This window comes from Alligator mississippiensis, chromosome 1 (assembly GCF_030867095.1).
Source record: "Alligator mississippiensis isolate rAllMis1 chromosome 1, rAllMis1, whole genome shotgun sequence".
Lineage (NCBI taxonomy): Eukaryota > Metazoa > Chordata > Crocodylia > Alligatoridae > Alligator > Alligator mississippiensis.
In genome coordinates, this window is record NC_081824.1 from 270,201,237 (window position 1) to 270,227,711 (window position 26,475).

The 26,475-nt window shown below is 38.5% G+C and overlaps 1 protein-coding gene across 5 annotated transcripts in view; it reads right to left on the reverse strand.

Moving 5' to 3' along the window:
* Nucleotides 1–26,475, reverse strand: part of CADM2 (cell adhesion molecule 2) — a 1,138,796-nt gene that overhangs the window by 103,212 nt on the left and 1,009,109 nt on the right. For all 5 annotated transcript variants that reach the window (XM_059720619.1, XM_059720621.1, XM_059720618.1 and 2 more), the window contains one exon: nucleotides 9,771–9,949. In XM_059720619.1, the coding sequence (XP_059576602.1) occupies nucleotides 9,771–9,949 (179 nt within the window). The remainder of the gene's footprint in view (nucleotides 1–9,770; nucleotides 9,950–26,475) is intronic.

Consider the following 26,475-nt stretch of genomic DNA (forward strand, 5'->3'; position numbering starts at 1 on the left):
GGGCCTGGTTTCAATTTAAGTCTTCAAGTACTCATTTTCTTGCCTATTCCTCGCACAAGTATTGCTTTCAGGCTTTTAAAGTTTTTATCCCATACCTAAACTCTGTTCTGGGTACATATTCAAAAAATTAAAACTTAAACTTCGAATAATAAGCAACACAATGAGAACTCCACTTCGGATAAATCATCAGGAAGTACAATAAAGTGGTTGTGCTCCTATATTTAAAAAAATGGATTACCCGCAGAGGAGCTGCAATGCATTCACTTCAAAATGCACTTAACTGCATAATCATTTCCGATATACACACACGCCCCACATTCCAGCTGTATACATTCAGTAACACTAGAAATGAAGAAGGCACTTTCATATTCAAAACCAGCATGTGTTCTGCTCCTCCTTAAAGAATTACACATTATGCCCAAAAGAAGAGCTGCTACATACTGTATTCTTAATTGACAAATTACACATCTGTGCAATAAATTAAATATTTTCAAATGTCATATGCTATTAAAAACATGAGCAAAACTCTAGATTTACATGAATTAATATACAACTAATTTATGTATGCAGTTGGATATGGGTTATATTTGCAGGTTATATCTTAGAATTTGTTTGAAAATGAAAGCCGTGTAAAAGTTTTCATCGTTTTTTTGCCTTCAAAAAAGTACTGTTCAGTTGGCAGAAATATTTCATAAATGTACATAATGAGGAATTTACATCTACACGTCACCGTATGGTGACATAGTGACACACTACATCACCGTACAGCGTGTTACAGTGATGTAGCGATCACATAGATCTACACATGATCACCAGCGATGTCACTGGATATAGTGCACTGCTATGGCAAAATAATGGGGAAATCTAAGTGTGCACCATCCACATAGTGCAGTAATTTCCCATATTGTGCCATGCTTTAGCACTTTCTTTGCAAGTGCTAAAGCATGGCAATCTGCAGACATACCGAATATAACCTAAATGCTTTGATGGCGGTGAGGGAGAAGGTATTCTGAAAAAGTTAAGAATTTTTCAATGCTGTAAAAATGAAAATGTTTTGATTTTGTAAATTGAAAATTCTTCCTTTCAAAATGTTCTCTAATTAAAATTATAAGAATGTTTTTGTGATTGAATTCTGAAATTATTTTGGTTGACCTGTCAGTTTGCCAATATTTATTTTTTTAAACAATCATTTCAGGTCAGTTTGAGATTATTTTCTTTTTTAAATAGTTCAGCTGTAACTGTAAAATAAATTATACAACTGTACTTTCAACTGCTGTGTTGGTATTTTCCAACAAAAAAAGAATTCCATTAGTTTTCATACCAGAAGGAAATACATTGATGATAGCACTATGATAGTACTCCTACTACTACTAGAGGAAGCAAGTTATCCATAAAATTAAGTAAACAATTCTACCATAATTTTCTTGCCAGACAGGACAGACAGAACAAAAGAAAAAACTAAGAGAAAGTGTGTAAAAAAAAGGTGTGTGTTAATTTCAGTCTTTTTTTTTTTTTTTTTAATAATACTTGCATAGATCTGGAAAGTTAGTTCCCTCTTTCTGCTGCACTAATGAGCTAGGGACAGACATTACACATAAACAGGTTTAAGTTATCAAAAACCAATTTAAAACTGTAAGAGAACAGAAGTTCAATGCCTGTACACCTGTTTCAAAATGATCAAAACCAGTTTAAGATACACCTGGATGGATGCAGTATCAAACCTAACTGATTTAGGTTAAACCAGTCTATTGAACTTCTGTCCAACATCCCCTCCCAACTCAAGTTACCTTGCTGTTCTCCAGCATCCCATATTCCTTTGCATGCCCATGCTGTCTGTCCCACCCTTTGGGCTGTCACATTGCTGGGGCAGAAAAGTCTCTGCTCCTCAGCCCTGTGTGCTGCCTGTGCCTGCCAGTTGAGGTACAGGGGGAGGGGACTGGGGGAATGAAGGCCCCCCACCATGTGCGCCCCTCAGTTGTGCTTGCTTGGGACTGGGGAGGAAGGCAGGGCTGAACCATGGTGTGGGGGCCTCTGCTCCCCACCTCCTGATGCTGCCCAGCTTGGCTGACAGCTGGCATGGCTCTCAGCCCTCCTCCTGCCTGCCTGTGTCAGCTGAGCTCAGCAGGGCAAGGTGGAGACTGAGAGTGTGCAGGCTCCCCCCAGCTGTGGTTGCTTGCGTCTGGGGGTGCTGGGGCCAGGGCCACAGAGTGGGGGCTCTGCTCCTCCCCGTTGCCCAGAGCTGCCCTGCTCAGCTTATGGAGAGGCAGGAGATGGGATGAGAGCTCTGCCAGGACTGTCAGCACAGGCACTCAGCACTGGAAGCAATGGGGGTAGAGACCAAGAGCCCCCACCCCGTGTGCCCAGCCCCAGGCCCCCAGACCTGAGCAAGCACAACTGGGGGGAGCCTGCACTCCCTCACCCTTCTCCCTGCCCTGCCTGGCTCAACTCACACAAGCAGAGAGAAGCAGGGCTCAGAGTTGTTCAGGCTGTCTGCCAAGCCAGGCAACATCAGAGGTGTAGGTTAGCAGAGGCCCCCCCACCCTGTGGCCCAACCCTGGCCCCCTCCCCCATCTGTCCTCCATCCACCACTGACAGGACTACTGGTGGGGGAGAGGATGACTAGGGCTGGAGAAAAGGGTCCTCCTGGGAGGCATGTGAGAGCACCCCCTGCCTTCTGGCCTGGCCGGTGCAAGCATCTGCATGCCCCTGCCCTCCTGCTCAAGAGTGAACATGTGTTCACTCTCAATTCAATCTATGCAGTTTACAGAAACCTGGGTAGATTGAATCAGTTCCACCTCAGGCTTTCTGAATATCTGCACTTAGCCCTGGAGGTCTTCAGGACTGAATCTCTGTTCTTGCACACCTCTTCAGATAGGATTGAAGGTAAACCTTCTGCTAGAGCTATCAGAGGATGCAAAGAAATGTTTTCCTACGTATTCTACATGTGCCTGTTTATGTTCATGAGAGGAGAGAGACAGAGTGTGGAGAGATGGGAGTAGGAGAGGACAAAAGAACTGTGTTAACCCCAACATTCCCCCCCTCCCCCTTACATTTCTGCAGTTCACCCAAAGTACCTGAAGCTTTTATTTATTTATTTTTTAAATAAGAAAGCTTCAATCTCTAAGCTTCAGTCAGCAGCCTATTATATCATTTTAGTCTACCAAGTACTAACTAAACAAATACACCTTTTGGACATTAGTGTGAGTTTCAGGTGTCAAAACTGGAGAAATAACTTGTTTCATGAAGCACCTTGTTTTTTAAATACAAATACATATTTGTTTATATATACACACATACACACACACACACGTATATATATACATACATACACATATATATACACATATACATACATACATATACATATACACACACACACACACACACACACACGCACACAAACTCTTGTCTTTTTGAGGCTGTCTTTAACTATAGAAAAGTTACTAATATTCCATAATACTAGTTTTCTGTTTAATTTTAGCTTTCTTTTTAGAGAACTTTTCAGAAGCTCAAGCATGTGCTCAGTCAAAAGGGTAAGATTTTCCCAGAGGCAATGAAGCTCTCTTTACTTAGTCATGTCCATAAATGAGATGTTTTATCTCAGTAACTGTAAAAGTAGGCAGCTTTAGAATTTGCCCAGCTAGCTTAACGTCGGGAAACTCTCACTGAGAGACGAGAACACCAATCAAGGGCAACAACGTTACTGTGGAGCCATGGTTCCCTATGGCTGTCTCTCTTTTCTCTTTACTTTGCAGTGGATATTTTGTCTATTTACCTTTTTGAAAGACGTTCACAGAGAAAAGATGCTCAAAAGCCATCCACAAGATTAATTAGAGGGCAGAGTGAAAGGAATAGGGGAAGCAGAGTGGGTCTATTTCCCTTTGATAAAGACAGTTATCAAAGAAGGAAAAAATATATTATTGACCCTATTTTAAATGACTGTTAAAATCGTGATTACGTTTCCAGCACAGTATGTGTGCACAGTATTGTTACAGAAGTTTGAAAATGCAGAAGCTCTCCTACAAGGGCTTCACAACTCAAATTAAATATGATAACATGAGGAATGGCCACAGGCACAACAACAGACAAGGGAAAAGGAGATTACATTAAATGAAGATAATGTAGTTTGCTTGGTTCTGCATGTATCTGGCAGGTTCAGAATTTTTACTAACGCAAAAAGATAAAACTAGGTATAAGAGAAAGTGTGGAGTGTTCTGGAGCGGAGACCAGCAGCAGCAGATGGAATAAAATAAATTACTAGTAGTTTTTAGGGGAACTTGAAAAGTGAAGGTCCTTAATGCACTTAAATAATGAGGCCGCTCCATATAGAGTGTATAATAATGGCTAAGAATCTCAAGTGAATCACTGAGGTAGAGAAGAAAACAAGGGGTATGTACAAACATCCACCATACCACATCAAGGTTAAGCAGCTCACTTTAAGCTGCCTAAACCTAGAATGGGGTAGCATGCACAACTGTTTACCACTGCCAGGAGCGATGCAAGCAGCCCAGAGTAAGTAACTGAAGGTGAGTGGTAGGGTCTACAAGCAGGGGTTGGCGAATTTGGGAGGAGGTGGTGGGTCTCCCTGGGTGGGGGCTAGTGGTCCTTTGGGAGGGATTGTCTGGTTGGTGGGGGGAGACGGAAAGTGGCCCAGACAGTGTCAGGGGGTAGGAACAGCATAGCCCTGGGGTCAATGCAAGTGGGTGGCCTTTCCCAGCCCTGAGGCTTTTCTGCAAACATGTAAAGGATTTTGCTAAATCAGGTTAACCCTTTCTTGCCCTAAATTATTTCACCTCCTGAGGTGAAATGGCTTCCATTGGGTGTGCCAATTTTTGACTGACTTAAGCCCTGCAAATGCCAGCACAAGCAGGCATTTAGATCAAGCTAACATCGGATAGGTTGATTTATATGTAAGACTTGTGTATACACAAGGTGAGAAAAGTCATAAGAGGAGAAGGGCCTGAAAGAAGAGCAGGAGGGTACAGGTGCAGAATTGTGAAATGTCTTAAAGGTGAGGATGAGAATTTTGGACCTGATATGCAAACTCATGAAAGAATCTAAGGTAAGGCTAAATTTGTTTGGAACAACATGACAATAACTGAACTTTAACTAGAGAGGGCAGAGAAGAAGGGCTTATGATAATACAAAATGAAAAAAAATAACCATGGGGTAAACCAAGATTTTATCAAAGGAAAGCAGGAGCAGAATTTACAAACATTAGAGCAGGAAGTGTGATGGGCTTTGGTATATAACTGAATCAGTGGCAAATATTATGCTGAGGGAAGAAAGGCAGGCATCAAAATGCAGATTTGCACAGAAAGAAGGATAATGGAATTGTCAAGGATGTGGCAAAAAACAGTGAAGGGAGACTGCTTAAGCAGCAAAGTTAAGAAGATATATTTTTACATGTTAATGAAAGGTCTTGGGTTATACACTTATGTGATTGCTAGGATCAAATAGTCTGCCCCAGGAAAATGTACAGGGTTCTGAGGAGTGATGTGAATCAAAAGAATATGTTCATCAAATGAAAGCTCTCAAATGACTGGGACAAGCTCTTCTACTACTTCTACCATCAATGATACCTGACACAGTCATTGTTTCAGTGAATTTAATGTATGGCTTTAGCATGTCATCTGATATTCCATCTGATCAGTTATTTTAAGATAGCACTTTAAAAGTGATCTTTGTCCAAATTTTGTTGCTCTGCATTAGAGGGGTGCTCTCCTATTAACTTGAACTTCTGTCACTCACTGAACTTAAGAACAAACTGAATGTTCAGTAATGGTGCCATCGCAGCAAGAAGTGATGAACTGATTTTTCCATATGTGACAGCTGTGTCTTCAGCTTGATTAGGACAGAACAATCCATTTTTCAACTTCATATAAATCAATGAATCTTTACTTTAGGTTCCCAAGTAGAACATACATTTTTGACAATTTGTTCTGCACACTGATGACTAATGGCTGGTGTTTGGACATGTGTGAACAAAAAATTTTAATAAAGGACAGAGAAAACACAAATTGTTCTGCCCAGGAGCCCATCACCAAGATTTATAATAATACATCTAACCAGAATGTGCATCAAGGCAGCCAGTTAAAATACAGAAATGACAGCTACAGATATTGGAATTTGTACCTTCATTACTGTATAAGATCCATGTATGCATGGACAGAATAACTTCTCTTTGTACTGCCATCCAGAAATACTTTTACAATATAACTTCTCTTTGTACTGCTATGTACAAATACTTCTACAAAATACTGATTTTGTGCACACTTTCCTGGTACACTTTTTTCTTGATGTTTATTATTCATAATAAAAGCTAAGAAATATAAAATATCAGCTGCACTGATATAGCAAATTACCATGGACACATTTAATAGTAGATTTCTTTAACTTAAAATAAATACATGATTTTTGTTAAAAGTCAACTTCCTTTAATTACACTGAAAACATAGGCTTCTTTATGTTATTAGACAGATTGCCATTCATTTGGTTATAGCTATATTTATTTCCACTATCATCAGCTAACATCAACACTGTATTACTTTATCTTGATTTACAGTGGGAACAAATTATCACTTTTCTATAAAATTTTATGTCTAGGTTGGCCCAATTAAAAGCATCACATGTTCCTTGCTTTGTTTGTACAATTAATATGTATAAATACTTTGCTTACCCTTAATCTCCAATTATGATAAACTACACATTTTCATTTTAGGCAAGCTTTCCCCGTGCTAAAGCTGCCTAAATCTCCTCTGAGTTATGAAGATAACTTTGGAAATAGAGGGAATTAGTAGATAGAGTCCCTCTGAGAGGGGAGTTCACAGAAAAAAGAATACAAAGAGGATGAGTGACTCTTAGAGGCTTGATAATAGAACAGAGAGACAAGAAATTGCATTAAAAGAAAAAAAAAAGATGAATAAAGAGAAAAATAATCCAGTATGGATAAAAATTAAAATGAATTATAAAATATTATGAACTAAATCATGCTCCCCATGCCCCACTTCTTTGGGCAGAGGAGATCTGCTATTAATGTAAAGGGCCTCAGGTGACTGAATGGCACCATTTGACCATCTTGCCTTAGCGGAATCCTTCTCCTATCAGAGTCATGCTGAGGGTAGGTATATAGACTAGAAGAATCAGAAGGGTGGAAAGATTGATAGATATGATGAACAGCCCTACAAAGCTCACCTAGAAAAGATAATACATAATTTTAATAGTTGTACTACCTTTTATTGATGAGCAACACAATCCTCCCAACCTCCTGTGATTCTAGAGGTTCTTGGCAAAATCAATGGTAGGTTGGCTCCTGTAGAGTCACACTGACAGCAACTGGAGTGGGGAGTGATTGTGGAGCCAGAATCTCTACTTCACTCTTTGTGATTTTCCAAAGTTAAGTTTACTCTTTCTTTACATCCTTGACCAGACAATACGGTATAGGAAAATCTCCATGAGGATTTCCTAATGGAGATTCTCCACCTCCCCCCAAAACTCTTCCTCAGTGTGACTTTGGTTGTTCTCATGTTAAACCTGTGCACATAAGGAATAGAAGAGAGAGGCCAGAACGTTTGGTTATATCATTTTAAGTCCAATGTAACTGAAGTAAGGATGGTGGTGGAAAAAGAGGGAGAGAAGAAGGGAGGGAGGAATGATTACCTCCACCCCCTGTTATCACATGAACCACCAGAGTAGATGAGAAGGGACAGCAGAGAGTGCTACAAATATATTTAGGAAAATAAAAATAAATCCTTTACTGAGGGAGGGAACCTGACTATAAAATAATCTGACCATATTTCATCATTTTTCAGACTGAAAAGTTCTTCATGAACTAGTGGATGCTAGGCAATGATCGAAAAGAGTGACAGGAAGGTGCCCAAGTTGATCTGCATGAACTATTATACTGCACCCGATTTACCTTTCTTACACAGTGCACCCTTTATGAATCCGGTATGCAACCACATATATACTGAGCAATACTATAAGGTCTATCATTTAACTTGCCATGTTACTTAAATATAAGGAGTATGTGTCAGATGTCTGCGGTTCTAATTCTAGATGTGTAGGAATACACAGTGGGGAGGGGAGGCTCCCACATTTGTAACATAAAATGTTGGTAGTGTTGAAGTTAAACTGGATAACATGCCTACTATGCTGCCACACACAGATTTCAGAGATTGCCATCAAGTTGTTTCAAGTTAATCAGATCAATAGGGTTCAACTGACTGAAATTGAAAGACACAAGGCAGCTTATGAAACATTCTCTGATATAAGTATATTGTACAGTTATGGCTAACATAAAAGCCATCATGATAAAAGAGATAAAAAGGGTCACGCTATCACAAATTATCACAAAAAACCTCTGACAAAATACACAGGCCACTTACATTTCAGCATTTGCTATTAGTGGGAACACTTACTCCATCAAAGGGAGACATCAGTGATTCGTCAATGCAGTCAGCATCTAATAAAACACTGCCTCTAGCTTTTAAAGGGAAAATAGTTTTGGTGCATATGAGAGAGTCCACACTGAGTAGGAGAGTGTTCCAAAGAGCCCATCATTACTTGTGTCACTAATCTTAAATAAAGTAATGATGAACTTCAGCAGCATGAACAGTATTAATCTAAATGGTGCTTTTGACAAATTGCAGTTCAACAACAGAGCCAAAACTGACTAATCACAAAAAGCTTACAGAAGTATTTATTAAAAACATATTAAACTGCCACCCAAAGGTAACTTGAATCCTTAGTGAATGATGCTGTTGGCTATCTTGCAAACACCAGAGAAACTCATCCATTTGTTCTATGTGAATTACTTTAAAAAATGGGCCAGTGATTTTTCATTTCAGTGACTATAGGACCCACATTGGCATTTTTATTTTATGTTTGGTAGTTCTGAAAAATCTGTAATATTTTAAGAGCAAGGTAAAAAGATATTGTAGTAGGTGATGCAACATAGCTAATGCACTCATCCTTCTCTCTGAAGACCTGTTTTCAGTTCTAAGCTGTAGAAATCACCCACCCCTCCCTAGCAGGTGCCATTACAGCGTCTACTGTACTTTTGTTGCATCAAGCTATTCAAGGTTCATCACAAGTGCCTTATTCTTCAAACAATGCATCAAAACAGATTAGTCAAACAATCCTAAATCAGTGAGAATTTTTCCATTTTATAACTAAAAGTATTATGAAATAAGGATCCTAGACATAATTTTAATGTAAGGCCTGATTCCCCAGCATCTCTCCAATCACCTTGCATAAATAACTGAGAATATTTATTATTAGGCTTTAAACTGTGGGAAGAAAAATATACCATCTTGAATAGAATGGACAGAACAGAAATAGAAAGAAATAGCATTACTGTCTGGCATGTTTAAATTTTGCTTAATATATGACTTACAATCCTTCTGCAAACAGTTATATCTGAACAGAGTGCTCTTGAAGCAATTATGTGCAAACCAGTTCCAAGTATAGTGTGAAATACATTTCTTTTTCCAGTTGCTTACTTAACAAGGTGTTCTCCACACATTTAGATACATTTTCTTACTGAACTTATTAACACGGAAACCATCTCATAAAAGAAAGGAGACCTGATTCCTACAACTAAATATGTAGATAGATGATGCTGGCTAAAGCATAATTATACTTTAATTTGTTTCTTGTCATTCTTCCATTTGTTTTGAAACAGTTGTAATTAGTTGGTTGAAACAATATGAATACTTTATTTCAACAAGGTATTTCCTCATTTACAATATTTAAAGGGATGTACTCACCATGTACAATCAGGACATACTCTGTGCTGTTTTGGCCAATAGGGTTTGTTGCTTCACATCGATATGTACCATTGTCCGTTTTGTTTAGGAAACTAATGCTTAGATCCCTACCATTGACAACCATTCGTTCTGGATCTGGTAGTTCTCCTCCATCCTTTGTCCATAATACTGGTTCTGGCCTGTTGGATCCAAACAAACAGAATATGTCAGACAGAAAAATTGGAATCAGTGTATAGATAGAAAGAAACATTATTGCATAGAGCGATTTTTTTCCCCTGAACCATGCATATTAGTATTTAATTAGCATGTTTTATAAAGAATTTCAGTGTTTTGTTTTGTTGTTTTTGTTTTTTTTTTAAAGAAGCTCTGTAATTGTATACGTATGCTAACAAATAGAAACAACCCACAATCATGGACTTTCCTTTGACATGAAAGATAAACAATAAGTCAGGCTCCAGAAATAAATGTTCTTTTCTTAAAAATAGGAGGTTAAAAATAAAATATCAAAAATACTTATTTCCTTAATGTTTCATCATGGAAATATAGCAGGTTAAGGGATTATCCTGACAAAGAGGATAAGAAACCTAAATAGATTAAATTTATTTCACCCTGTCTGAATTTCAAATTAAGCACTATCAGGAAGTTGAGAAGACATGCAAGATTCTGACTTCTGTTTATGAAACCAACACCAAAGAGAACAGCAGAGTGCAAATGGGCATAAAAGACTTCTATACTAGTAGTACATCACTAGCACCTGAATACAAACTTAGACCAGAGGCGGGAAGTCAAGTAGAACACTAAAAACAGTGACTTTTGGCATATGTTTGGGAACTCTCTCTCCACCTTCCCACCCACTTCACATTTATGATCAATATACCTGTTGATTAAAAAGAGCAAAACTGCTTAAAAGGAAATTTAAAATGGCTTATTTAGTAAACTGTATCTAAAATGAGAAATAATTTATTCAGTATAATACCTTAGAGGAGGATATCTACAAATAATCTTAAATACATAGATTGAAAATTTTCACTAAAATTGTTTTTCCAAGAAATTCTCTTTTTCTGACAAAACTGGTTCGTGTTTAAAAAGTGTATCCCATTTAAAGGAATCATCTTTTGTCTATAAATGCTAATAAAAAATCTGGATCTGAAATACCACCAAGGTGATTCATGTTCCCATTCTGCACTATGGGCTGGTCTCTTCACTTGAAATATAACTTTCATAAAGTAATATGGAAAACAATCCCAATATTAGAGAAATATTTTAAGGACCTGGTTTCCTTTAAGCAGATGCTCAAATCCTATTTACTTTTTGCTCATATTCTTAAATTTCATTAATCACTTCCTTGAATATTGCTGGACCAGGGTACATGCTTAGGTAATTGGCTGAATTTTGTTTCAGGTGTTGCATATTCGAATATTCCATGAATTATAATGACAACATCCTCTTTTAAGTCCACATTGTAACTGTAGGTGATGTGATCTTTTCTGTAATGCACCATTGATTGCTATTTTTTTTCTTGCTTTAAATTACTTATTCCATAAAATCTCCCAAATTTTACTACAATTTTATTTTATCATAAAGGGTACAAGTAATTTGTACACATTTATCATAGCCATCATACTTGTGCTATTTTGTTCAAGTCTTGTTTCACCAGAGTTGGAGTTATTATCTAGGTCAACAGCTCTTCAGAACTCAAGAAAACATTTAAATTCATGTTCAAATTCATTCAGTTTTAGGAAAACCATCTGTAAGTTGTGCTTACTGTTAAGTACACACTTAAATACCATAACTAATAAACGTTAAGTGCTTCTTTAAGCATACGTTCTTGAATCAAGGCTGAAATACACATATAGAAAAATTCCAGGCCCTCATGTTAACACAGATAATTCATATAATGGCATATACAGCTAAATAAAACAGCTACTTCAGAATGTACTAAAGAAGTGCACACACAGCTTAGACCACTGAGACCTGATTTATTTCAATTTACTAACAAAGGTGGAGCAGACCAATTTTCTATCAAAGTTGTCATTGCTCCCCACTTACTAATTTTCTGAGAGCTGGTGTTCCCAGGAGTAAGAACTCTGAAGTGTTTCAACCAGAATGTACATTATTACGTTAATACATGCATTTTAAAGCATCCTTCTTACACTGATGACTTATATAAGTAGAAATCTTCATTGAAACTAGGAGGAAAGCCCCGAGGATACCAAATAACCACCAAATGTATGCTTGGCCATAATTCACTCAAATGATTTTGTTATGTCTAATAAATGGTGATTATACAATTCATTGGAGAACCAAGAGTAAAGAATTAGAATTCTGTATTGACTAGGTGGCTATAATTTAACTTGTATAATGCTCTGATAGAAAGAAAAACCTTCTCTTTCCAGCTCCAGTTTGAGAGAAGATGATGTCTATTTCCAGGGCTTGTATGTTTGATATTCTACAGTATCAGGTACACAGTATTTATAACACGTGACTACATTCACAAAAGGCCATAGGGTACAACCCCAAAATTCAGCTTGATTGAACAGGGTGGCAAAGAACTGAATAAGTCTTAGCACTGACCAGAATGAAGAGTCTATAACACTGTGCCAATTATTTATGATTACTTATAGCAAGGATATCAAAGATATGGCCTGTGGGTTGGATCAAGCCTGTGGAACATGTGACACAACATTCTCTGAGGGCAGCCGGGGCACCCCCTGATTGCTACCTTAGTTGTGTCCTGCGGTTACTGCAGCCACTCAGGGTCCCGCCCTCATACCTCACCTTGCCATACCTTGATAATATTAATAAAGACAGGAGGCTGCCCCCAGAGGCTGGTGAGCTCTGGATGCTCTTTCCAGTTTTCCACTCCTCTGTGGGCTTGACTTGGCCCAAATGACTTGGGGCTCTGACTCAGTGTTTCTTTATAGCTCAGACCCCTCTGATCCTAATTGGCCTAAGGGCTAAATTCATGGCCTCTGTCCTCCCCAGTAGCCATGCCCATACCTCACAGATGGTATTTGATCACTTTGGAGGGGCTCCCTGACCCCACCATAACATTTGGTCTCTTGGGCCTCAAACCTTTGCTGGGGCTTCATCTTTCCCACTTTTGACTCCCATTCTCTGACTGTTGCTCCTCAGCCTAAGTCCGCTGCGTCTGACCTTGGCCAGGAGCCCTGGTCTTGCCCTTCCTGGGCTCTTCAGCCCACTAGGATCCCAGTCCAAGGCACAATTGTTCTTTTGCTGCTCACACTGCAAGAGGCACATACCACTCCAATCCCATGCAAAGGTCCCAGGATGTGTACTACACAGTGCCCACTCTGGCCTACCTGAGGCCTGCACTATACCTGCCCTGTCCAGCCTAGGACATGCATTGCATGATGTTCCTCTTGAGCCAGTCCAGGACACATACCACTTGTGATGCCCGCTCTGGGCAGTCTGGGACCCATGCTGTATGCAGCCCCCTCAGCTGCTCTGGGGAGGATGCTATATGGAGCACAGGACCCAGATTGGCCCCACATGGCTGGAGCAAGTACCACATGCGCTGGATCTTGCATTGGAGGGGGTGGGTGGGAAGACAAGGGTCAGGCCTATGAGCCAAATTCAGCATGCAGGGCACTCACCAGTCATCTGGTCTGTGGGATGACACCCTGGCTTATAGTACAATGACAATTAATGATAAGTAATTCACCTGGTCCCCAAAATTATCTCTCTTGGTGCAAATAAATTATAAAAATAGGAGGAAGACTCATCCCAGTCACCTCAACTATGCATTACCCACTCAAATACAGACAACTCCATAAATGAGTCTAAAGGAATCTTATAATTCTGGAATTTCGACACTGTTCAGGTTTCTCTTATATAGTTTTTTTTTTTATAATATTTGAAGAACCACTCATGAATTATAGTTTGTATTTATCATTTGACTACTATTTCATAAATGAGTTCCAGTAAAAATACAATGTTAGTCATGCATTCAGAAGACATTAAAGGATTATAGCTTTTTTTCAGAAAAGTATTTTATTTTAAGAGAAAAGCCAGGAATAGCTGTAAAAAGACAGCTACAATATGAGACAATATCAGAATAAGAACTATGATATTCTTTTAGTGCTAATTGTGCTTAGCATGCAAACCTCCAAAGTGATACTCTTAGAATTGTAGTAACAGAGATGTTGGGGATACTAATCACAAGTAAATTAAAAATAGCCCACATGCAACAAATTAGTACCTAAAAAGGCCTGAACTCTGTAATTTCTCTAAAGAACTGCTAAGTGGACTTAGACTTTGATGTAATTTATGTTTAGTCCTAATAAGGAAGACCCTTAGGCCTTCATTTACTGACACCTGGGAAGGATCTAAATTCTTGGTGTAAATGAAAGACAGTATTCACTTCAAGTCAGCATGAAAAGTTAATATAAAAATCAAGAGATACTGCATTTCCTTCAAAGATAAATTTAAATGGAACATCAAGATTTAAGTGATGTTCTACAGGGAGTATGGAGGTTGAAAAAGGATTTTCTCAGTAATTAATTTCCAAAATAAGGATAAAATGTATTCAAAATAATAATTTAAAGTGACCCTGGGTGTAGACCCTTACAAAATATTAGTCTACGGGCAGTTATATAGCTTGATAAAAGCATTCAGATGCAGGCTTAACTTTACACATTATTTTAGGCTCCACGACAATCAAAATAATGCTGAGCCGGGGACTGTTTCTTCCCTTCTTCATCCAGTAGAACCTAACTTCAAGTTACTGGATTTACAGTGCTTTTTTGTTCTTATTTTATTCATTTTTTTGTAACTTTAAATTACTGGTACATGCATTCTCGGCCATCTGAGCATATTCTTTGGTAATACTGTATACGCTGATCAAAATACTACAGTATACTATGTGTATAATATTATATAGATTTATTGCATTGTTCAGAACAGATTATCATTCTAAATCCTTCTCATCTGTGAGTGCTTATTTGTTTCTATTAAAGTCTGTTGCTCTTTTCTGGGCTTCTGCATAAAGGAGAGTCACATACAAACTGGGCTTTGTTATATCTTAGTATACTGTTCTCAAATAGATGCTACTATGTAGGGTCCTTTTCATACTAATAACAAATGTTTGGTAATACATGTTTGCAGGATCCACCCTCAAAAGGCTAATATGGATAAGAATAAGGAGGATATAAGATGAATTTCTGCAATGCTAACAAGCAAGTAAATTAGTTTCTAATATTTTGTCATTTCTTCTGTGGGATAATGACTATAAACCATTCAAATAGCCCTGCACTTGCATTCTAAGAAGTCTCTACTGAGAAGTCTCCAGTGAACAAAGAAAAGAGCCTTTCAATGTCTTCCTCACCATATATGTCTTGGTTGAAATTTCAATACAGGTTTTACAATTACCCCAGTGGAATGGTTACTTCTATTCTTCATTAACTTTACCTTTGTCAACCACATCCTGAGTCAGGCTTTTTCATTCTTCAATTAACCACTAACATCAAAGTTTAAAGCAGGAGAGAAGCTCTTGTTTGCAGATATTCTCGACAGTTTAATGAGCTGTGGTGCCAGTTTGGGGACATTTAATCAAAAAATGTTGAGAACCATATGCTCAATCCTTCTGTAAAAAACTGGGTGAATGGTTCTTATTTTGTGAGAGAAATATTGTGCATTTTTTTGCCCAGATATAATTTGGGAGCTCAAAAACCATGTGGAATCTATACCCCTCTATGAAATATATACCCCTTAAAATAATAAGTACCTGATTTCTTTCTTTTAAAAAAATACAAATCAGTTCTTTTAATATTCAAAACTTGCAACTCTCTCAAAAGACATAAGGCATGTTGAAAAGATTTATCACACCATATCCAAAGGTTTTCAGAATGTATAAGAATTAAATTGCCAACATATGTTAAAGTGAGGTAGCAACAAAACATAGACTTCTATGCTTTGTGTCATAAAAACCTGACAGAATCCTACAGCAAATAGGCAATCTGTACAGCAAAAAACTGCTGCAGGTAAAGTAAATTATAATGATTTATGTCCTTGAAGAATTACTTAAACAGGGACAGTAAACAGGTGACAATAATCTCATAAAAATGTTTCAATAAGAGTAGTCACTTTCCCTCCACCCTGCAAGAAAGATAAAACTGAGATAACAAAAGGAACCCAAACAAATGCACTCATCATGCAGAAAAGAGAAAGAGAGTATACTAGGATGAACAATTTATCCTTGACATGGTTACAGGGCAAATTACAATTTAAATCCCTTTTGTCCCTCTCAAATGCAACCTTGGGTGACTAGTGCCTTGTACCTTTCTCTGCAGTATAGCTACTCTCAGGCTGAATCTCTGGTCTGAAGTCCCCCTATTTCCCAAGCATATTAACCTGATAGACCCAAATGAATCTGGCAGCTGTACACCCTCTTCCTCCAGGAGTTTGTGACAGCCCTGATTAAAGTGACTCAGAAATAGCATCTTCAGATCAAAGCATTATTTATTCTTTCACCTAAAGGTACAAAGCAAAACAGGCAAAGAGGATTAAACAAAAAAAGTTCTATATGCATATTTTTCCTTAACTACATTTTAATCTTACCTTGCAAAAATTGGTAATTTCCCTTTAGCCAAGCCAGTGCTCATTTCTGACATGAGAAGCAGATTGTCCTGCTCCTGGCATATTTTGTCTTCCTTGTCAGCCAGCTTGCAACCTCCCTCACAACACATTCAGCATCTTGAAGGTTTATATCACCTTTAGTCCTACATTTACAGCCTTGGAAACACAGGTAGGTAATTTTGCTGATTTCAGGTAGGTAGTATATTCTCATTTGATGGCCAAACAGAGAAGTGGATAGCAATGGTAGTTAGAAGGCAGGGCAGGGCGGCACTTTATAGACTACCCCATTTGGAAAGGCATGAGCTTTCATAGACTACAGCCTACTTCCTGATACTATAAATAGAGTTGGAGATAATAGAGGTACTAAACAGAAAGGAATAAAGTTAGTTAAATGCAAGGGGGGGTGGAGGGAGAGATCAGAAGGGATAAACAAAGTGGATAACCCACTGAGGGACATCGGAGTTATAAAAATTAGTCCAGGTAAGTAATAATGAGATAAGAAATCCGTCACTGTTGAGACCATACTCAGCAATCTGGTCTGTGGATGATTTCTTGTTCTGCAATCTTATGTTCAAGTTGGTTTCTAAAGTTTTGCTGTTTAAGAACAACTACTCTGAGGTCAGTGATAAAATGTCCAGAAGAACCCTGCTCTCCGCAACTCCATTCATAGCATCTGATAAAGTAGGCTGTAGCCTATGAAAGTTCATGCCTCTTCAAATGAGTTAATCTATAAGAAATCACCCTACCCTGCCTTCTGTGAAGCCGTTTAACTAGGCTGGTTTCTTTTTGCTGCTTATTTCCAATTTGCTTTCCCTTACTTGAACCCTGTCAGGCAAGCAGGATAATATTAAACAGATAATCATAAAGATGCTGATACATACACATGTCCACACACACGTAAGCTGTATAAAAGGCATTCCCCATAGTTCTATCATTCTTCACAATTCTATTTATATATTTATAAATGTATATATAAAAATAATTAAAAATTGCCATGAGACATTTTGGTTAGCTTTTTAATACCATAAAATGGAAAGCAGAACACCAGATGTCGTGTGATACCTGTTCCTTTTTTCTTTTGGTTCTACTTAAATTGCTAGACTCCTGGTCTGAAAAAAATGAAGACAGATGGTAGGATCAAGGGACCCAGTATACATATGTCTAAAGGGGCATAGGTGGGGAGGAGGAGGGAGAGCCATATTCATAGATCATGTATAGACATCCCTTTTCTCCTTCAATCGTTGCTGCTCTCCAAGAGAAACCATGAGTGTACAGATATTCAGGATTTTTTTCCAGAGCAAAAATAGCTACTCCAGGAGAAAGTTAACCTGGGAACAACCAGGATTAAATAAGTCCCAGACGAGTTTCTCCTGGGAGAGAGAATGCTTGTACACGTTACCTTCTAAGGCCATGTGTAGATGAAACAAGGGACACGTGTGCATGACACTTTAAAGCGGGCTAACCGCTTTTGCGCCGCTTAAATGGTGTCAGGGTTATACGTTGTATTGCACATTAATTCTAGCCTCTGTAGCAAATTCAGCGGCATAATGTACGTTAAAAGATTTGGGGCACAGGAAACTAAAACTCATCTGAGGAGTTTTAGTTTGCTGCCATTACAGCCATGGAGCAAAGCACCAGGCTCTGTGCAAGTCAGGAGCTCTACAGGAAGCCCTACAGGCAGCATGGCAGCAGCCCATGAAGACAGGAGTGGGAAGCCTGATTTCTGCCCCCCAACCCCTTCACCCTGGAGCCTGCCTGCATGCCTGAGCTGCATGGGGACCTAGTGCTTTCCTCCACAGCTGTGGTGCCCCCCCAAAGCCACCTGAGCCAGGTGGCTGTGGGCAGGTGCTGCCGCTGCCACAGAGGGAAGTACCAGCCCCGGTGGAGCCAAGGGATTGCTCTGCCTGCTGGCAGCTCACCCTCCCTTCCCCACTGCAGGAGAGGCAGGTAAGTCAGTGGGCTTTGTGAATGACACCGGGGTTTAAAGGGTCCTAAATTGAAGTGGTGTTTTTAAAAACCCACCGCTTCAATTCAGGGCCCCTGTTTCATCTACACATGCTAAGAAGAGAAACCACAGCACAGCACTCCAGCATACTCTGCTCCTGGTCCTGCCCCCTTCCCTTTGTAAGAGTCACTGGACCTGGACTCTTTTGCTCGAGACAATCAGGGAGTAGAAATGCCCCCTTCACAAGCCTTGCATTGTGCTGCAGGGAGACACATCCTGAAAGACATTGTTGATCAATCCATCAGGGTAGCCCTGTGCACTGCTGCTATCTCTCAACAGGCAGACTGACTGAGCCTGCAGAGCTTGCTAATGTATGTGCAAAAAGACCCCCTAGTTGTGCAGTGTCATCATTGCAAGCTCAGCTCTTCAAGGGCTCAGTATTAAAATGTCTGCTCATGTGTCTCTGGGCACATCTATTCATGCATTAATGCACTGTAATTATTGTGCATTAAGTTTAGTACCTGTAATAATAGGTACTAATTCAATGCACAGTAACTGGTGCTACTGAGTAGTAGTGCTGGTGCACACCTTTCTAGTGATGCTAATGCACAGTAGACTAATTCTACTGCACATTAGCCCAATAGCACAGCTTTTGCCGTGATGTGCTAATGTGCAGTAGCATTAGTCAACTGGGCATTTAGCATCTTATGTAGACATGCCCTCTGGATACATTTTTCAATTGGAAAAACAAACCTGGGAGTGTTCTCCCAGATCATTTGAACATGTATACACAGCCACATATAAAAGGCACCGAACACCATAGCACCTGAAAAATATTTAAAATTATTTAATATATTTATTATGCACCTATTACCACAGGATGTGAATGAGTAATACATTGAATGTGGCAAAACATGAAATCAAACTGTGAACATCTGGCTAACGCCCTATTTTTATCATCCCAGTATCCCATAAATAACTGACCAATAGTCCCTATTCTAGTAAATATTTGACTAAAAAGCATTTTTCTCAAACACATTAAATTTTTTCCAAATAAAACATTTTTATCAGTCAAGTTAGATGTTTTATTTTACCATATTCCCAATAATTTTCCTCTAATTTCATTTGTTACTTTAAGTAATTTTACATGAGGGTACAGAAAAAAACAGACAAATTATACCAAGTTAAAAGAGGGCGGGATATTTACATTGCCAGCTGATCCACTAAAATACTTCTGCATGCCTACCTCATTCCCAAGTAAGTAGAAGCTAAACAGAAACAATTTGCCTTTTAACAAAATTACTAAATTACTACTGTTTAGCTTCTATTAAATGTGGGATAAGAATAAAAAATTACTAAAGATCAAAACCAATGAATGGTAATTCTCCTTTATATTTTTATTTTTTGTTATACAGCATATTGTATAGTATATTATACATACATGTATGTGCATATATCTGTGCTATATATATATATATATATGTATGTGTGTGTATATATATATGTATATATGTATGTGTGTGTATACACACATATATATGTTATATATGTTTTGTCCATTTGTCTAAACTCTGAATCTCTTAGTTACTGTTCATTATTTTGCAACTCTAAAATATATTTCTTTATATATATTTTTTTTTTCTCATTCATGCCACAGATATTAAATTTACCATTGTCACCATAAAAATAATACGCTCGATCCCAGAAGACCTTTTAGACATACAAGTTGCTTTCCTTCTCTTTTTCCTCTGCTTTCTACTAATGTATCTGAAGGAGACTTCTATTGACAGCATATCTAAGAGGTATATCAAACTAGAATACAAGTTTATTCTCAGCCAGAATGCCATCTGACCTGAGAAAAAAATTCAATCTTTGTTGTATTTCTTAATTTGAATCATTACTATTCCTCAATTTAAAAACACTCAATATGAAATGAGGCTCAATCACCAAATGAAAAAAACATATATTTCCTTTATAGAAGGTTCACTCCGTATATATTACTTTGGAATTTGTTTGATAATCAAACAAGCAGAAGACGGCAGAAATGGAACCTAATCTTTCTTTACACATTGACGTACAACTTAAACTTGTTTCAATAATCCAACAATTTACAAGAACTTTCAAAACATTTTTTCCCTAGATTAAGATTCATAAAATGTATCCCACCCATAACTAATTTAATAGCTAGTAAAATGAAAGCCTTCTTAAAAGTCAGGATAGGTCTCCTCTAAATTAACAAATTTCAGATTTTGTTTTTTTGGGGGGTTCCCAGTTATGTTTAGAGGTACATTTTAATGTTAACAGTTCTTTCTTATAATGATAATGTAAACTATTCCTCTAGTGTACATTTCAGTATTTAATGTAAATTGTTTCTAAATCAAATAATAATTTTCCTTATCGTTAATATACTGTAAGCCACCTTTTCTTTGCATTCTATTGCTTTCCATTTTTTGTCTATAGATTTTCCCTGTGGAGATACTGAAAGATGATTACACTGCAAAAATAAATTGAGAAAATTTGCATCATGGTTCTCCACAATTATTGGATTTCAGTGGACGTGTCCATATGTGCAAATGTTGCAGGGTGGATTTACTCTACAGGAAAATACATTGGAGAGACCAAACAACTGCTCACCAGAATGAATGCACACCAGAAATCTATTAAAGACAAGAATACCCAATTACCCGTGGGGCACATTTCTCACAAGAAAACCTCTTTCTCTCCAGTCTCTCAGTTCTAATCCTCAAAGGGAATTTACAAAACACTTCCCAGAGACGAGCCTATGAACTTCACTTTATCAAACTCCTGGATACAAAAAATCATGGACTAAATATAGACATTGGATTTATGACACATTATATCCTGCCTGACATCTGACTCCCCAGTACCTCCCCACTATTCAACTGCTACATTCATCCCCCTGTTCTCTCTCCCACCCCCCAGCCTGCCTTTCACCCACTGACTCCTCAATTTACATCTTCACTCACTGGTTTTCTTGCATGCAGACCAGCCTCTGGCCTCTTTACTGTTCATTCCATCCAGGAAGAGCACACACCAACTGCAGAGGCTTCCTCATCATGGCAAAGGGTTTTTAAACCCAAAAGCTTGCTAATTTTTTTCCCAACTATTTAAGTTGGTCTAATAAAAGATATCAAATTCACCCAAAGAACCTTGTCTACCCTGGGCAGGCATCTACATATGCGGGGATATAGGACCAGATCTATTGCTCCTGGCAGCAGTCTACTCCTGTCTCCTCCAGCCCTGCACCAACCCTCTGCAGTAACCAGGAGGACCTATATACTCCCCCTGGGTGCTAGTCCAGAGGCTGGCTGGGAGCATGGGACCAGGAGGGTGTGCAGATCTTATCTGAGGTGTGCAGATCCTGTCTCCTGGCAGGGAGAGGGGCTGGGAGATTGCGCCCTGACCCCAGGTGGGCTGCCTGCTGCTGAGGCAGACTCTATCACTAAAGCCCAAGCGGGGATAATGTCCTCCTGCCCTGGCAGCAAGGAGCTTCTGTTCCTAGCTCCCAAATTGGGGACAGGGGACTTGAAAAGAGCTGCAGGGGAGGGTCAGGTCCCAGCTCCCTGTCCCAATCTGCCGGTGAGGCAGCTAGCAGTGCGCGCCTATCTGGGCAGGCATTCTGTGCATAGCCAGGGCCTCGCTCCTAGCTGTCCAACTGGCAGATTGGGGCAGGGGGCTGGGACCTGATCCTCCCCTGCAGCTCTTTCCAAGCCCTGTGTCTCAATTACCTGATCTGGGCATGGGGCTGGGACCTGCCCAGCCCCCACCTCCACCCAGTCCCCACTCTGTGATGCCAGTTGGGGAGCGTGGGCTCAGAGCTCCCAGTAGCTGGGGTAGAGGGACGTTGTTCCCACCCAGGCTCTGGTGGACTAGCAGCAGGTAGCTCCAGAGACAGGGAGCAATCTCCTGCCCCCTGCTGCCTGGCTGACCAGGAGCAATTTTGCTCCATTGGCTGTGTACATGTGCCATATGGCAAAGTAAGTAATCATGAGGAAATTTGCTATTTGCAGTTACAGGTAGCAAATTTACTTGTGATTAGAGCAAATTATTGCACACTAAGCTTCTACGTGTGTAGATGATGATGCTTACTGCGCAGTTATTTGCTCTAATCTTGAGTAAAGCATCTCATGTAGATGGATCCAGCAACATCTAGATCACAACGGCTCAGACCACTTTAAAAAAAAAATCTAGTTTCAAGTCTTGTATGTAGCAAAGGGTCTGATCTTTCCAGCTTACACACAACCAGAAAGTTTATCCATCAGAATTTAATTAACAGTTCTGCTGAGGTGTGACCCAGAATTGAATATATAGCAGGATCCCAGAGTTGTAATGACTCTGCAGGACTAACATGAGTAAAACACAGGAAATCCTTACTCAAGAAAGTTACCAATATGACTGAATACACAAAAGCAGCAGTTTTTGAGTGAGAAGGTACCATTTTCACTCAATATATTTTTCAGAGTAGAAGTGTATTTTTGTAACCACTTCATTTTTTATGACTTTCTCTCTCATAAAACATTTTTTAAAATGTGATACTTTCTTCCAGTTAAAATTTAACAGCACAAAATATATTGAACACTTCTTATGTTAATAAGTTTTATAGATGCAAGTATACATTATTTAGTTATATTTTATGGATTAATACCAGGAAACCTTTTATTTTATACCATAACCTCTCCTCTGCAACTAGCATCTACATACTCTTGGTAACATCTCAGTAATTCATACTAATACCAAGCCAAACTCATACATATTTTATATTAGTAAGACATATTCAAGGCAAAGTTAATAAAATATTCAAAAGAGCAGATCCTTTCATTTTCCCCCTCCATTAGTAAAAATCCAGTTGGACAGACATCTGTTTCAAAATGAGTTAAAAATAATTCATTCAAGCTGCTATGAAGCTGAAGAATCTATTTGAAGGCTTAAAAAAATCTAAATGATATCCTATCCCATACTGTATTCCTAGTCTTACTCATTTTGATATAATGAAATCTAAGAATGATTGCAGTCTTGATTCCAGTGTGTTTGGGCTTAAATAAAAAAATGGAATCTGAATTTTTGGAGATGGTGGGGGTACAAAAAATGCAGGGTTTTTTATTTGCTCATGTGTGTTTTTGTTTCTTGGAAGATTGTTTTCTTTCTTAATAACTCCTTAAAAATGTAACAATATTCTTAAGGCTCAGATACTATCATAAGACTCTAGAGGTCCTTCATATCTTGGTTTCAGTTTCTATTTCTGATCTTTTTAATCTTGTCTGTAGTACTTCTTAATACTTCTCATTCCTTTTATTCCCTCTAGCACTCCTGTGAGCCTGTATCTGCTTTCTAACTGCAATTCTTCATTTTTCTCCAAAACAGATTTTACTACTTTTTTTTAGATGTTCAATCTTCTAATCTTCCAGATCACTTGCCTAATACTCCACATTTCTTAAATGATTTTATTTATAACTAATTATTAAACTCTTCAATGGAATTTCTTACATCTCCTGTCAGATTAAATATCAGATCACTGTCTTAATTTATTTCAGAGAAAATGTAACACGTGTCTCCAATAGCAGATATGCTTGCTTTTTTTTCTCATAATTATGATTGGCTCTATTCTGTCAGAGTGCCAATATCTTCCTATTGTTATGTGGTCCCAACAATATTTTGAGATGATTCCAGATGTGAGTTGGGTTCGAAAAATTAAAATCAATTCCTTAGGTTTAAGAGACAAAAATGATCTACATTCTATTTTTAACCGCTTATGATAAAATTTTGTTCAAGATGGGAGATGAGCACCGGAGGTCTGAGCATGGGGCTGAAAATAACTCATTCACAATCTATACTACTCTCCCTTGTAAATTTTCCCCCGGATGCACCCTCATCTATCCTGAGATGGTTCTTGATTGAGATTTCCAAAGAAACTGCAGCTTTGTATTTTGGTTTTGTCATACAGGAGTCTGCTGAGACTACCTTACACAACATTTCTATATCATGCCTCCAACGAACAAACAAATAGGAATAGCTGGGTATTATATGATCCCATTATCAGTCTATGACCTCCAGCTGCTCCAAACAGCTGCTGATCTTTATTACCTGATTCTTTCCCTCACAGTTGTCACCCCTCCTCCTGCTGTCACCACCTCATTGCACTACTGCTGTTTGCTATCTAGAAAGTTGTTGAATCTCCACCCTTTGTTTTAATGTGTGGCCACAGCTTGTACTACTGTCAGAAATCAGAAATAATATGAATATTATTGGAGCTGCCAAGGATAATTAAAATAAAATACAATAAAATAAAAAAGAGTTTCTTTGTATAATGACCTGTGTATATCTTAAACATTTTAACTGAAAAGGGAATAGCAAAGCCCATTTTTTGGTTATTCAAACCAAAAAATACCTCTAACACCTGTTTGAATACATGGTTATAAGTTCTTCCATAGTTTCTATCCTAGTTTGGCCTTGTTTTCTAGCCCCATTCCAAGTAATAAACAGCACCCCCAACCTTAATTTTCGGAAGTCCTTCACCAGGGTCAGTTTCTCAGTTTCTTTCCTTACACTGCTCCATTCACACTGGTATGCCCCATACAGCCGGAGTTACCCACCACTGATTGTTTGATGACATGCTTCAGTAATTCGTTGGATATTAAAGTTAGACTTACCAAACTTCTGATTCCTGAACACCTCCTTGTCCCCAACATTATACCTGACCTTTTATAATTTTCTAGAACCTCGGCAGACTCCAGGAGTTCCCAAAGATAATGGCTGGTGTCTCCCTAACCACTTCAGCCAACTTTTGATTATTCTAAGGCAAATCTCTCCTGTTTTGAAAGTATATAGATTATCTCAGTAATCTTTAACCTGCTCTTTCCCTGCTTTGGTAGTCAACAGCCAATACCCATCATGATGTTGCCTTTGCTGGCAGATTTAAAGCTTTAGAGTTTTATTGAATTGCTCATTTCTTTAAACTCTTCAGAACAGATGCCATTTTTATTTTTGGTGTATGGTGCAAGACAAACCATGATTTGAACTATAAACCTAAAAATAAGAGTGCTGTGAATCTTTAGCATCCCTTAAGCATAAACAAGACATGAACATTATTTCACAAGTCCAGTTGTGTGAATAAAGCTTTCATGAAAGCACATCTATCCATAGCACATCTAAATGCTATATTATGTATTATGTTATAGTTTTTTGCTAAGCTGTACATCTCCACAGCTACATATCAACCTTTCCCTAGAATCTGGATTCAGAAAGTAACTTCCATTAGAAAAAAGAGCTTTTGGGTCATTGTATATGCATTTTAAACCTATTTACTCTGCTTTCTAAGAGTAATGAAAAGGGGGAACTTATTCCTAGCTCCTCATCGTTATCTTCTCCTGCCTATTGGCCTCGTTGGATTCAGTTTGGTCCATAAACCCCGCCAAGCCAGAGATATGTTTTCGTTGAAAGGAGTGTAAAATGAGAAAGGGAAAGAAAAAAGATGCATACAGGAAGGAGACCTAGAACAACAGAAAGGAAATAGTAGGCATGTCTACATGTTCATTAATGTGCTTTAGATACCATGCATTTAGTTTACTACTTCCTTAATAAAGGACCAGCTAAATATGCAGTACCTAAAGTTACTGTGCATTATCACCGGTGCACAGTTAATTAGTGACGCTTACTGGGCATTAGCCTAATAACACTGCACAGTAGGCTATTAGTATGGGTTGTGCTGTGATGCTCTACTGTACAGTGTTATTAATCCAATGTGCAGTAAGCATCTCATGTAGACATGCCCACTAAAGCTCAGTCACAGGAGATATAACTTTTCTAGGGCTGTCCTAAGACTGGAACAAACTCCAATGTATGCCAAGGACCTTGCCACATACCGTTCTAACTGCAAGAGACATTTCTCTTGCATTACCTTCTTGCACTTATAAGAACATCATAAGCCTGCACATCATAAGAAATAAAATACTCCCTTACATTCACTTCTGTGTGTGAAAAGAAAACAAGAACACACACTGATACAGAAATAAAAGAGAGCATTAAATATGAAAGAGAAGATAGGAAAAAGTAGGTGAGGACAATGTCTGGACAAAGAGATGAGAAATGATAGATAATGATATAGAACAACAAATCCATAGAAAAATACTTGCATAAGAAGACAAC